This window comes from Bradysia coprophila, unplaced genomic scaffold (assembly GCF_014529535.1).
Source record: "Bradysia coprophila strain Holo2 unplaced genomic scaffold, BU_Bcop_v1 contig_151, whole genome shotgun sequence".
NCBI lineage: Eukaryota > Metazoa > Arthropoda > Insecta > Diptera > Sciaridae > Bradysia > Bradysia coprophila.
This window is the reverse complement of record NW_023503423.1, coordinates 4,507,775-4,520,714: the sequence shown is the minus strand read 5'-3', so window position 1 is coordinate 4,520,714 and position 12,940 is coordinate 4,507,775. Positions and strand designations below refer to the sequence as shown.

Below are 12,940 nucleotides of genomic sequence, written 5' to 3'. Positions count from 1 at the left end.
ATCATTAATCATTAGGTGTAACTAATGTCGAAACTAAAGCAATAATAGTTCTGCGAAACAAGCGAAACACTTCCAGACAGCTCTGACTTTTGATTTTGGAAATTTCAGGACGAGAGCTATACATGATGAACAGATGAACTTGTCAATTGTAATAAATTGGCTCGTGCTGCAAAAATCCACTTAGCTTCTGTTAGACATCATGTGAGTAAAACTCTCCGGCACCCAAGACTGCCCAAGACTCCTTCATCCGTCACAAATCTGTAACTACCTGAAATTTCCCCCTTGTTTCTGCTCTGAGTGTAGTATTACCGTCTTCGTTTTCAAGAGTTTATGTCTTTTTCGCAATTCCGGTCCATAATCATCACCTTTCCATGCATCCATTTAATGTCGTTTTGAAGGTATTTATTTCACTGTATTTCTGGACACAGTGCGATATCAAATTTTTTTCGCACGCTAAAGAACCTATTACCTTCAACGAAGGCTAAATTTTTATAAATAAAAATCTTGCATTGACCAGTAATCGAACCCCCGACACCAAATGGTTTTTGAACACATAGCAGCGACTATAGCCATTCGGCTATAGAGTCACACAATTATACCGAACGTATTGTTGAAGCGTATATACTAAGCATTGACTACTCGATTTCATTCAACGCGTCTCTTTACATCACATTGCAATGTGTATTATAATGCAGACTTCTTGATCGTTCAAATGAATTTCTGTACACACAAGAATTTTGGAACAAAATGTAGGACATGTTTTGCATTGGAAAGGTGATTATGGCCCGAAATTGCGAAAAACGTTGTATCTACCACGGTAGATATGCCGGTATTTTTTTGCACACGACGTCTTGTCGACCTCGGCTTCGCCTCGGGTCGACAATCGACATCTAGTGTGAAAAAATACCTTCATACCTTGGTAGATAAATAACTATTATGTTTCGGAGTTTGAAAATAGGTAGATGCTATTGGCACACGGGTGCATATCGTCGCCAGTATGATTGTAAATGCTAAATAAATATTTCCAGCTGGGTGCAAATAGACGTAGACTGTATAGATGCTATTTACACCCAGATTAAAATACTCGCAGTATCAACGCACTAACATTACATTTTGTAAAAAGAAAAATGGAATAGAGTCGGATCCGACACCTTTACGATACTTTTTCTAAAATATTCAATAAAACAGAATCGAATAACACTCATCGACAATAATACTGCGCTCGGGTGCTAATAGCATCTACAATAATACTGTGGCTATTTGCACTCGGGTGCCAATAGTCACTTCGTTGAAAATGAAACAATGAAGTCATTATGCCATTCATTTCATTTCTAGGTTGGATTCGGAAATGTTGCTGCCGAAACCGACAATGAGAGAGTATTCACCATTTGCATGATGATTATTGCAGGTCCGCCTAGAAATTAGTTGCTTTTGTTTTCATTAAATTTTTAATTTCAAAAAACTTTTTTTTGTTTTTCTTTCTGTTCATCTAATTTCAACAAAATTGATTACAAAAAAAAAAAAAACAAAACAAAAACAATCAACACTCAACAGCCCTCCTCTACGCCACCATTTTCGGTCACGTTACCACCATCATCCAACAAATGACCTCAGCCACTGCCAAATATCATGATATGTTGAACAATGTCCGTGAGTTTATGAAATTGCATGAAGTGCCAAAAGCCCTCAGCGAGCGTGTAATGGATTATGTGGTCAGTACATGGGCTATGACAAAGGGCTTGGATACGGAAAAGGTGGTAATCACTTTTCTAACTCTTAAACTAAAAGAATGAAAATGACTCGGATTACCAATTCGTTTAGGTACTAAATTATTGTCCAAAAGATATGAAAGCAGACATCTGTGTTCATTTGAATCGTAAAGTGTTTAACGAGCATCCAGCTTTTCGTTTAGCTTCCGATGGTTGCCTACGTGCATTGGCAATGGAATTTATTATGTCTCATTCGGCGCCAGGTGATTTACTCTATCACACCGGCGAAAGTATAGACAGTTTGTGTTTTATTGTTACGGGAAGTTTAGAAGTAATTCAGGACGATGAAGTGGTTGCGATACTAGGTACTTTTCGCATAGCTTTGTTTATTGTGTTACAGATTAAACTCATTGGAAATAATACCTTCCAGGTAAGGGAGACGTTTTCGGAGACCAATTTTGGAAAGATTCGGCTGTGGGTCAAAGCGCCGCTAATGTTAGAGCATTAACTTATTGTGATCTGCACGCTATAAAACGTGACAAATTACTCGAAGTTTTAGATTTTTATCAGGCTTTTGCTAATAGCTTCGCTAGGAATTTAGTCCTGACGTATAATCTCAGGCATCGCCTTATTTTTCGAAAAGTAGCTGATGTTAAACGAGAGAAAGAATTAGCTGAACGAAGAAAAAATGGTAAGTGCTGCTGGTGCATGAATCCAATTATCGTTTGTTATTCTATGTTGCTATACCGACACAGAACCACAATTGGCCGCCAATCAGGATCACTTGGTTCGAAAAATATTTTCAAAGTTTCGACGTAACCCGCCAACAGGACCACGAGAAGGACAAACACAAAGTGACGTGGAAAAGGGTGACAACGAACCTGAACGTGGAAAAGTGAGTCCAGTGCTGCTTTCATTCAAATGGTCTTACTACGTCCAGTGAATTTCAATCATGTCAATGTTATTCTAGCTGCCAGCAAAGTTAACGCTAACGGAAGACACACGTATTATGTCATCTGTACCATCACCTTCTCCGTCTCCATCACCATCATCCGGACCACCATCTGCACGAAGCACACGTGCAAGCAAATGGGGCCGTTTACTCGGAAGTTCAAGTGTTGATTCGGCAAGTGATACCAGCACTAAAGTGGCTGTGTCTAGAAGTTTGAGTGCACGTGAAAGTTTACGAGAAAGTGCTCAAGGTCGACAAGGTAGTACGTCCAGCAGTAACGGCGGTCAAGGCAACAAGGTAAAGTTAATCCAAATGTTCCAAACCGTAAATCTAACCGATTTTCCCGTGTTTCAGGTGTTTCCGAAAGCTGCAAAATTATCGCCTGGTCCAGCGTCACTAGCTCGACAAGACACTATTGATGAGAGTGGTGAAGGAGACCAGTTATCCGCAACAGGTGTGCTTCCACGAGAAGGTAGACAAAGCTTACAAATCGACAGACCACCACTAGAACGCCAGCCAACCGAACGCGATCGTCTTTTAGATCCGGCATCCATACAGCGAGAGCGAGAACGCATCGAACGAAATCTATCAATGGAACGAGAACGTCAAATCGAAATGGCATCGTCCCGGGCAACCACATCCGACACATATGACACAGGGCTTCGTGAACAGCCCATAACACTGGCACAGCGAGACCTAATAGCAACCGTTTTAGACATGAAAGTGGATGTTCGTTTAGAAATGCAACGAATGTCTCAACGAATGGGCCGGGTTGAAGATCTCCTATCGGAATTAATCAAACGAGTGTCAATGGACTCATCAGGTCAAAGTACGCCAGCTGACGAGACTATTCAAAATATAACAACGGCTGTAACGACACCAACATCATCAGTTAGTCAGACAACTCCAACTGCGACGGCCACAGCAGCAGTGGCTGGGACTAGCTCGGGAGGCAATGGACTGGGACCGATTCTGCTCCGAAAGCGACGCTCAAAGAGCAGGAAGGCACCAGCGCCTCCCAAGACTAGTCCAGAACAGACACGACTGCTGGAGGCCGATCTACCGTCAACATCCACAGCTAGAAAACGTGAATTTCTCTAGCCAAGGATTTTGTTTCGCCATCAAACAGACAATAGTAGCAGTGAGCAATAGAACGTTTTTGGTTGACATTTTCTTTTTCCGCAAAATTGGCGTTGACCTTACATTAACTGATTGGTTTTGTTATAGTTAATCGGAAGAAAGTCATTGTATCGATGGCGCTAAGATTTTATCGTTTAGCTTCGAAAAATATTAAGCGTGATATTATAGGAATTGGTTAGAAAACAGACGTGTAGGTCGGTAGGTATTCAATTTAGTAGTTTCGGAAGACTAGCAGCGAAATAGGAACCTAGTTTTGAGTTACGATTTATCGGAAATGAAGCAGTCGTGTTTGAAGGTTTGACTTGATGACCATACGTTTCCTTAGTTACCGTCTGAATGCTATTCACTTCTATCCTCTCTATCCCACAAACTCGGTGAACATTTTCTAAGGTCTCTTACTCAAAGCTGAAAAGAATTCGGAAAGGAAAACTTCCATGACATGCGATTGTAGGATAAGACAACGGATAGCAATTATTCTGGATATATCAAGTTATAAAAATGAAGTTGATTTAATAAAGTAGTTTTATGCTAATGACCGCTACAGTATTGCAATGGAAGATTTTTGCGATTCAAACGAAATTATTAAAACCAAAAATGAATCAAAATTGCATTTTTGGAATGACATTGTCCATTATTTAAATTAATTACCTTGAATAGATACCGCCCCTAAATTACTTCCTTTTTTTTAAATAAAAACGAAATTGAGCAATAAAATTACTTAAGAGTTTAAATGAAAAACAAAAAAATTCTATTTATCTTCTTGTAAAATATGTTCTGAACAAAGAAAGAAAGAAAAATTTATCAAATCGCCTTATACAAATGTGTACATAAATTACCAGAATCAGATCTTAGTGAAATGCTCGAAAACTAAAAAAAGACGATTGTTGGCTACTTAATAGAGGATTTACGCACTCTGCTTTTAAATAATTCCGGCAAAAAATGCAATAAAAGTCAAAGAAATCTAAAATTAATGAGTCGATCGTGACGTATCTGACTCCATCGAAGGACATGAGAGCTCTGTATGAGAAAATGAACAGTGAGCCAGAGGGGACAATTGCCAAATTTCAGTTGCTGCAAAAACGGCGGCTGAAGGTTAAAAGTTGACGGATCGCCGCTGAAAGTATTGGTCGGCTAACTCGACGGTTCAAGTCTTTTTCATTGTAAAAATCCTACGGTAAACGTCTGTGAAAATTTGACTTGAAATTGCTTCAGCTGTTCTTCAGCTGGCGCACTCATGCAAACAAAACTGTCTTTCGCCGATTTTCTAATACTATTTCACTCGTACAAAGACATATAAATATTTGGTAATTTACTTTGCTGTCCAATGAAACCAATTTTCTGCCGATATACCCAAGTGAAAATACCAATGAAAGACATATAAACATTTTGGATTGTATGAGTTCGCCAGCTGAAAAACAGCTGCAGCAAATTCAGGACTAAATTTTACTGACGTCTACTGTAACAATTATTCTTTATCCAACTTGTGCCATTGTTGAAAGTTTTTTTTTTCGAAAGGTTTAATTGCTGCCTACAAAACGAAAAATTAAATTTGGTCCAGGTTTATGTATGACAATTATGTGTGGTTATTACACTTGTAAAAGCCAAGGCTGTATACTTTGGGGAGGTCACGCAGATGCAGATACGCGGGTTACACACCACGTTTCATACAAAAAAAATCACCACGCCATGCAAATTCAATTTTGGTGAATTTGTTTGTATGGAAAAGGTGTGTTCCCGCGTATCTAATAAAATGGCGATCTGCGTGACCTTCCCAAAGTATACAGCCTTGGTAAAAGCAGTGTTTCCTGATGCAGATTTCGACATAAGTTTGGTTAACATTGACTGTATTTTTGAAAATTCTCATTCTTGATAAAGTTTACGTCGATAAAATTGTTTGTTTTTGTTGAACAATCACTACGAGTCTCGTGGTACGACATGAGTTTTCCAACTATTAATTCAATTCAATTGTGAAGTATTTGTGGGAATTTTAGTTGTAAAATTTTAAAAATTCCAAAAAATCCTAAAAATTCGGAAAATTCCTAAAAATGTCGGAAAAAAATTCACAATTTTTTCGGAACGTTTCGGAGTTTAGGAAATAAAATTCCTAAAAATAATCCCTGTAAGTAAGCAATCAATTATTTCAAAATTTTTACTTGAATTTCAATTATTTTTCGGTTATGGTTCGTTAGCTTTTGAAAAACCCACCTAAGCTCTCTATCAATATTATACAAACTCGAAATAGCGCGAACAGCGGACCTTTGTTTTGATTAAACTTAAACGCTGTCAGAATTTTAAATATGGCTTAGCTGCCCCAGATGCGACCGTCGATCTTCTTTCGGTTGTCCTCTCTGCAACAAACGACCACACCCAGTTTAAAGAATAAAAAACCTTCCCGCTAAGGAGGCATTTAATAATAATAATAATCGACATTTATTTAGCAATAGCTATTAAAAATCACAATTTACATAAATACATTCATATCGAGACATCACATCAATAATCAAAAATTTTCTTTCACAAATTGTCTCAACTTATTCTTAAATGTCAGTTCACATTTCGTACTTTTCAAATCACCCGGCAAAGCATTATATTGCATCAGTCCCCTATTGAACACTGAGTTCCAACTTTTAACACTTCTCGAGTACTTCACCCTAAAGTCGTTCCTTGATCTTGTCGGATACGTGTGAATGTCGCAGTTGTACGTCACCATTTCACTGAGATATCGCGGTAGCTGACCATTTTTAAGTTTGCGTATGAATTTCATCGTTGTTTCGTTGACCCTTTGCCTGACGCTCAATAAATCCAGTGCCTCCAACATACTCTCGATAGGTGTCAGTTTTTTGCAACGTAGTATCGCCCGCATTGCTCTGTTCTGTAGTTTCTGCATACGGTCGAATGATGAACTGTTGCTCAGATAAAGAATCGATGCGCAATAGTCGAAGTGTGGCGCAATTACCGACTTGTAAATGCTTATTCTTGCACCAATGGTCAAATTCCTAGCCAATCTAGACAGCACACCAACTTTCTTGGCCACTTTCTTGCAGACGTAATCTATGTTGGATTTGAAACTCAACTTTTCGTCTAGCATTACACCCAGGTATTTAAATTCGCGTTCAATTCCCAACACTTCTCCGTCCATCCATATCGAGTTTAACGGCGCTTTCATCGATGAGCTTCCGAGTACCATCACTTTTGTTTTACTGACATTGAGCTTTAACTTATTCAGCTTCAACCACTGGCTTATCCTCTCTAGCTCGCTGTTCATTTGATTTCGCATTGCGTCAATATCATTTCCGTGCAGGTAAATTAAGGTGTCATCAGCAAACAAGTTTATGAATGCACTTTGTAATTGGCTTGGCATATCATTAATATATAGCACGAACAGAATAGCGCCCAAAACGGATCCTTGAGGCACTCCGAGGTTATTTGAAATTCGATCTGAAGTGTATCCATTCACTTTAGTCTGTTGACTTCTTCCCTCCAGATACCCGGCGAACCAATTGATCACACTTTCCGAACAGCCCAGCTTTCTCAACTTTTCCAGCAGCCTTTTCCGGTCTATTGTCTCGAACGCTCTTTTTAAGTCGAGAAACACCGCTAAAATTGTTTCGCCTCGCTCACCAATTTCTTTCCACTTCGCCAATACAAGGTTAAGCGCCGTTTCACAAGAGTGATGTATTCTGTACCCTGACTGATACCACGATAGCAATTCATTCTCTATTATGTATTCCACCAGTTGATTTTTCACTACAGTTTCGATCAATTTTTCCAGTGTAGGCAGCATGTTTACCGGACGGAATTCTTCAGCACGTTTCGGTCTAACAGTTTTCGGTACAGGCACGACGGTTGTGATTTTCCAATCCTGTTCCAATTTGCCAATTTTCCAATTTGCAATAAAAAAAAATGTAAAAAGTAGTAAACTTAAGAAGTTACCTCTATTTCTAAATAAAAAAAGAAGGAATTTGTAAGTGGAGAAAGCAAAACTTACAAAAACTTAAAAGAAATGAATTTTTAAATAAATTGTGTAAATAATTAACTGCTCGTTTTGTTGAAATTCTGTTAGATTTAAAATAAAGAAATAAAAACCAGAAGGAAAAGAAACTATTTGTTACCGAAATTATCTTATTATTAATTAAAATGATGTAGAAAAAGAAGAAACCGCATTAAGTATTGTCCGAAATCGATTAATTAGATAAACAAAGACATAGCAAAATTAAATTAAATTTTAAATTCGAACGCCTCGTTAAACATTCTTTTAAAAAAGAATATATTTAATTGTAATTAACCACCGTCGTCGTCGCGATATGGCGATATTGTTTCTCGTGCAAAATGCTTTAAGCAATCGTATACCCGCAGTGGTGTAAACAAATTCTGCACAGGACTTCAACGCATAGTAAAGGCAAAATTCCTAATTGGAGAACTTTAATAACAGGGCTTATTTTAGAGAATTTTAATTCTGAAAATTCCGAAAAGTTCCGAAAATATTTCTGAATGTTTTTTTCAGAAGTTTATCTAAATTTTTCAGAGCTTTTAGAAATTAAGTCCTCTAAAATAAGCTTCCCGCTTTACTACGGACTAGGAAATTTGAATGAAACAATCGTAAATCCGAAAATCATTTACATTTTCATGACACTGGTACTGAAACCTGACTTGACCTGAACCTGAAATTTCTGAACTTCAATCTCTGCCCTGAAACCTGATTCGACCTGAGTTAAAATAACCTGACCTGACCTGACATCAGGTTAACTGATAAATTTAACTACGGTCAGGTCAAACTTAAATTAGGTCAGGTTCAGGTCACGTTCAGATTATTTGAAGAATAGCAAGCCTGACCTGACCTTTTCCGAGCTTAATCCTTAAATCATTTTTCGGTTAGAGCTTGGAAATCATTTTTTTTTTAAATAATCATACAGTCGTCGGCGACTTTGCAATAAATGACGAATTTTGTTTCAGCTGATCCACTCAAACAAACAGATATGGTTTTACGTCTTCAAACGGTTTTGCCATTAGAGAACGTCAGATTTCTTTGACGCTAAATGCCACACACTGGCGCTAACGCTAAATCTGTACGATAACGGCAAATGCCTACAATAAAGGCATCATTAATGAGTTAGGTGACGCCATGTTGCTTTTAACCGTGGATTTACATAGCAACGTAAAAGTGACAGATGCAATGTTTTTTAAATACTGCAACCCGAAATTTCATTCATAAAATTAAAATTATGAATGAAATTTCGAGTTGCCGTATGAGAAAATTTTTGCATCTGTCACTTTTACGTTGCTATGTAAATCCACAGTAAGTTTAACATCTGTGAGGCCGCCAGATATAGAATTATGGCGATGAATTAATTTTTAAATTTCAAACAGCGATTGATGATATATTCAGAGATGAAAAAGTACCTTATATTGGCGGCCTCACAGATGTTAAATTTAAAAGCAACATGGCAACATGTAAAGCATTTATACTTTTTCGCGACAAGATTTTCTTAAATATTTTTTATATGATGAAAGTTTTACCTATTTATAAATGAAGATGATAAAAGAATTTAAACATTCGTTGAAATATGGTTTCATTTACAAAAAACCAAAATAAAAGAAAAACTAACGAACAACAACGAACATCTTGTTTGTTCGATTGATTTTTTTTACGGAAAAAGAAAGAAAATTTTCTTCCACTTTCAAGCTATAGACCCCTCAATTTCAAGTTTTCCTTCCAAATGTTTTTCTAATTAAATTTTTGTTAAATAGAAATCTCGCGTCGTAAAAGGAAGGAGAAATCGATGTCATTGTACACTTAACGCGCTAACAAATAGAAATTATTTATCACTTAAAGAAAACGATTTATTTAATGCAAATTTTAGTTACGAAAAATTGTTAATAAAAGAAATCATTAAAAGAAACGGCCGTTTTTTTCAAACATAAATTGAATCTTGATCACTAGATATTTGCTTCAGCTTTGCAATCAGTACCAGCTTAGCTCACAAAATTCTAATTATATTATTACCTTCCAGCCGAACGCAACGAGAAGCTCTTCAACATCGACCCAAAAATGAGCGACAAAACTAACCAAATAGTAGAGGTCCTTCTAGAACAAAAGTCATAAAAATAGTTCACTTTATAGTAGAATGGTGCACTTTGGACCAGTGATTAATATTGGACGCCTGAGTCCAAAAAGATTAACACCCCCCAAAAAACCCCACCACTCTCAACCCATCACCAAAGATTTTAGTGTAAGAGTCACTTCAATGAATTCTTGTGAAGCGTCTGTCAATGCTAGTCTGTCAATATGGGGCTTAAACGAAAGGTTCATACTTTTTTTATATGACCAAACGCTTTTCAATTTCTCCATTTTCCTCATCAATTTTCCGAGTTGTCCATGAAAATCTATGAAATCTCACATATGAAGGGTAGTGAAACGTTAAAAAAAACTTTTTGTGCCTACATCCTTCTGCAATATGGTTATCCAATGACTTCTTCGCTAATTTGACGAAAAAGAGTTAAATAATGTGTCATAGACTAGGAGATACGCTCAGTTTTCTACCACCGGAAAATTTCATTGAAATACTTTTTTTTACATAGAACTGATTAAATATACGAGCTATGTCATTGAATTTGCGAGATTATCATAGGAGACTTTACTGACGCATTTATTGAACTATAGGAGAAGCCCATACAGCATTAACATCAGATCACCCACCACCCACTCTTCCACTATTGAACAAATTGTAGAAAAATTTTAAAATAGAAAGCAGACTATTTTTGAACTTACAAATTTACACTGTAAATGTTTGGAATATTGCCTGCAATACCGTTTTCAAGGGGACATAGTGGAAATAATTAAGAGTAAGTACGTAAAATAAGACATCTTCAAATGAATATATTGTTGTGCAATTACGCTGAAAAAATGGTGCAGAGGCAGTTTCTGTCTACGTAGTAAAAATGATTCAAATGTCCCAAATTCAGCAATTCTTCACTCACATTCCACATTATGTGGTTTAATTATTTGGATATCTTTTATGAATCAATATCGATCATTTTTGATCGATGCGCACAGATCTTGTGATCCTTTGTACTATCCTGTCATCATAAAAATTTTGTATCCGTTGGACATTGGATAGTGAGATTATAGGAAGAGTATTTTATCAAAAGCAGTTAAGTCCACCATTCTCTTAACTCTTCTAAAGTACCCATTCCGCTCAACAAAAAGTACTCCGTGAGAGAGCCGTGAGAGAGCAAGCTGTCAAATAAACAAAGGAAAAATTGAAAAAATTCAATTTTGTGTTTCACACGGAGTAGTTTTTTGGTAAGAGGAAACAAAGCATAACGTTGGAAGAGGAAATATAGTTGTCTCTTTTTGTCTCATGACTTAAGAATTAAGAATTTTTTAAATAAAATATTTTATCAGAAAAATTTTACAAAAAATTGTGTCGCAAGTGGTCCAAGCAGTGCTGCACTGGCAATAAATTTACTGGGAGTTCTGGCGATTACCAATGGGCCTTTTGCATGAGTCGGGCGAAGACCCAAATAGGCTTTTTAAGATTTTCACATATTCGCAATGATTTATCTGTAAATTTTAAATTCCATATTATAGAACGGAAAACGAAAACATAATGACAGTTCAGAGGGTAAAAATTGTTTTTTTCTCCCGACAAGGGAGACAGGAGAAGAAAAATGTCAACAAAATACCGTTTTGTGAAGACACACCTGTATAATTGCAGAGAAGTGAAAATGAATGCTTTTCCAACGAATGTCGATTGTTGTACAACTAGGAAATATTGTGTCTAGTCTACTCTTCGTACGATTCCGTCTGCTAAAAGTGGGAAGTCTGTAAAACACGTCCAGATTAAGAGAGGTCGACTAAACCGGACAATTATTGTTAAAGGTTTAGGGGAAACATGGGTATAGGAGAGAGCGTCGTCAAAAACTGCCAAAAAGTACGAACGCGTTTTACGGACAGCCCCTTAAATGAAGTATTTTATCGGTAATTTGTGAATTTATTTGTTGTTGAATGGAATAATGATTGAAAATTAGTTAATTTCAATTTGATTTTAAAATGGCTAGTTAATGACAAGTTAAATTTTGATCAGAGCTTATGCTACAACAGTTAAGTGAAGAGGCGAGCAAAGTTGGCCTCAAGATGAACTTATCGAAAACAAAAGTCATGACCAACATCGGGGACGAAAGAGAAATCAAAATTGGTGACACTGTCATTGAACGAGTCGACAGCTATGTATATCTAGGACATAAACTGAAGTTAGGTCTGGACAACCAAACTGCAGAAATAAGACGTAGGATTGGTCTTGCATGGGCAGCGTTCGGAAAACTCAGACTAATTTTCAAAAGCAAAATGAATAATAGTCTGAAACGCAAAGTTTTCGACACTTGTGTCCTTCCAGTGCTCACTTATGGAGCGGAAACGTTAACTTTAACAAAAGCATCCGAAGATAAATTGAGAGTGACACAAAGAGCCATGGAACGGAGTATGCTTGGAATAACACTCAGAGACAGAATGACGAATCAATGGATTCGACAACAAACCAGGGTCGTTGATGTCATGGAAAGAATAGCATCTCTGAAATGGAGCTGGGCGGGACATATTGCAAGAAGGACAGACGAACGTTGGACCAAAAAGATCATGAACTGGCGACCATATAAAAGACGAGCTATAGGTAGACCACCAGAGAGATGGACAAACGGAATTAAGAATATTGCAGGTACAAACTGGCAGCAAATGGCAATGGATCGTACGAAATGGAAAGAAGTTGGAGAGGCCTACATCCAGCAGTGGATAGAAACAGGCTGAAAAAGAAGAAGAAGAAGAAGGAAATTCAAGTATTTTTTCTAATAAATGCAACTGTTTCGAGTTCGACCGCAATATTTTGTTGGCGGCCACAAACGTGCGGGCATGAACAACAATAAATTAATAAAATGTAACTGTTCTGCGGAATAGTACGGTACGAATTAAAAATGAATATTATTTCAATCAATATTTCACAACTGTATTATGCAACTCGAATCCAGTCCAGAGTCGTCCATAGACTGTTGAGGGGACCCGATGACTCACAGCTAATTATGCGGAATGTGATTACATTTGGTTCCCAAATTTAAATCATCTACTAACCTGAGAAGTTCAGGTCAG

The 12,940-nt window shown here is 37.1% G+C and overlaps 1 protein-coding gene across 2 annotated transcripts in view; it reads left to right on the top strand.

Annotated features, from left to right (window-relative positions):
• Positions 1–4,520, top strand: part of LOC119074563 (potassium voltage-gated channel protein eag) — a 97,044-nt gene extending 92,524 nt beyond the window's left edge. The window contains exons 12-18 of one of the 2 annotated variants that reach the window (XM_037180782.1): positions 1,336–1,408; positions 1,555–1,754; positions 1,822–2,074; positions 2,140–2,400; positions 2,465–2,604; positions 2,680–2,958; positions 3,016–4,520. In XM_037180782.1, the coding sequence (XP_037036677.1) occupies positions 1,336–1,408; positions 1,555–1,754; positions 1,822–2,074; positions 2,140–2,400; positions 2,465–2,604; positions 2,680–2,958; positions 3,016–3,762 (1,953 nt within the window). In that variant the 3' untranslated portion in view covers positions 3,763–4,520. Of the gene's footprint in view, positions 1–1,335; positions 1,409–1,554; positions 1,758–1,821; positions 2,075–2,139; positions 2,401–2,464; positions 2,605–2,679; positions 2,959–3,015 lie in introns of both variants that reach the window. The other variant, XM_037180781.1, reaches the window with a different exon arrangement.
• Positions 4,521–12,940: the final 8,420 nt, after the last annotated feature.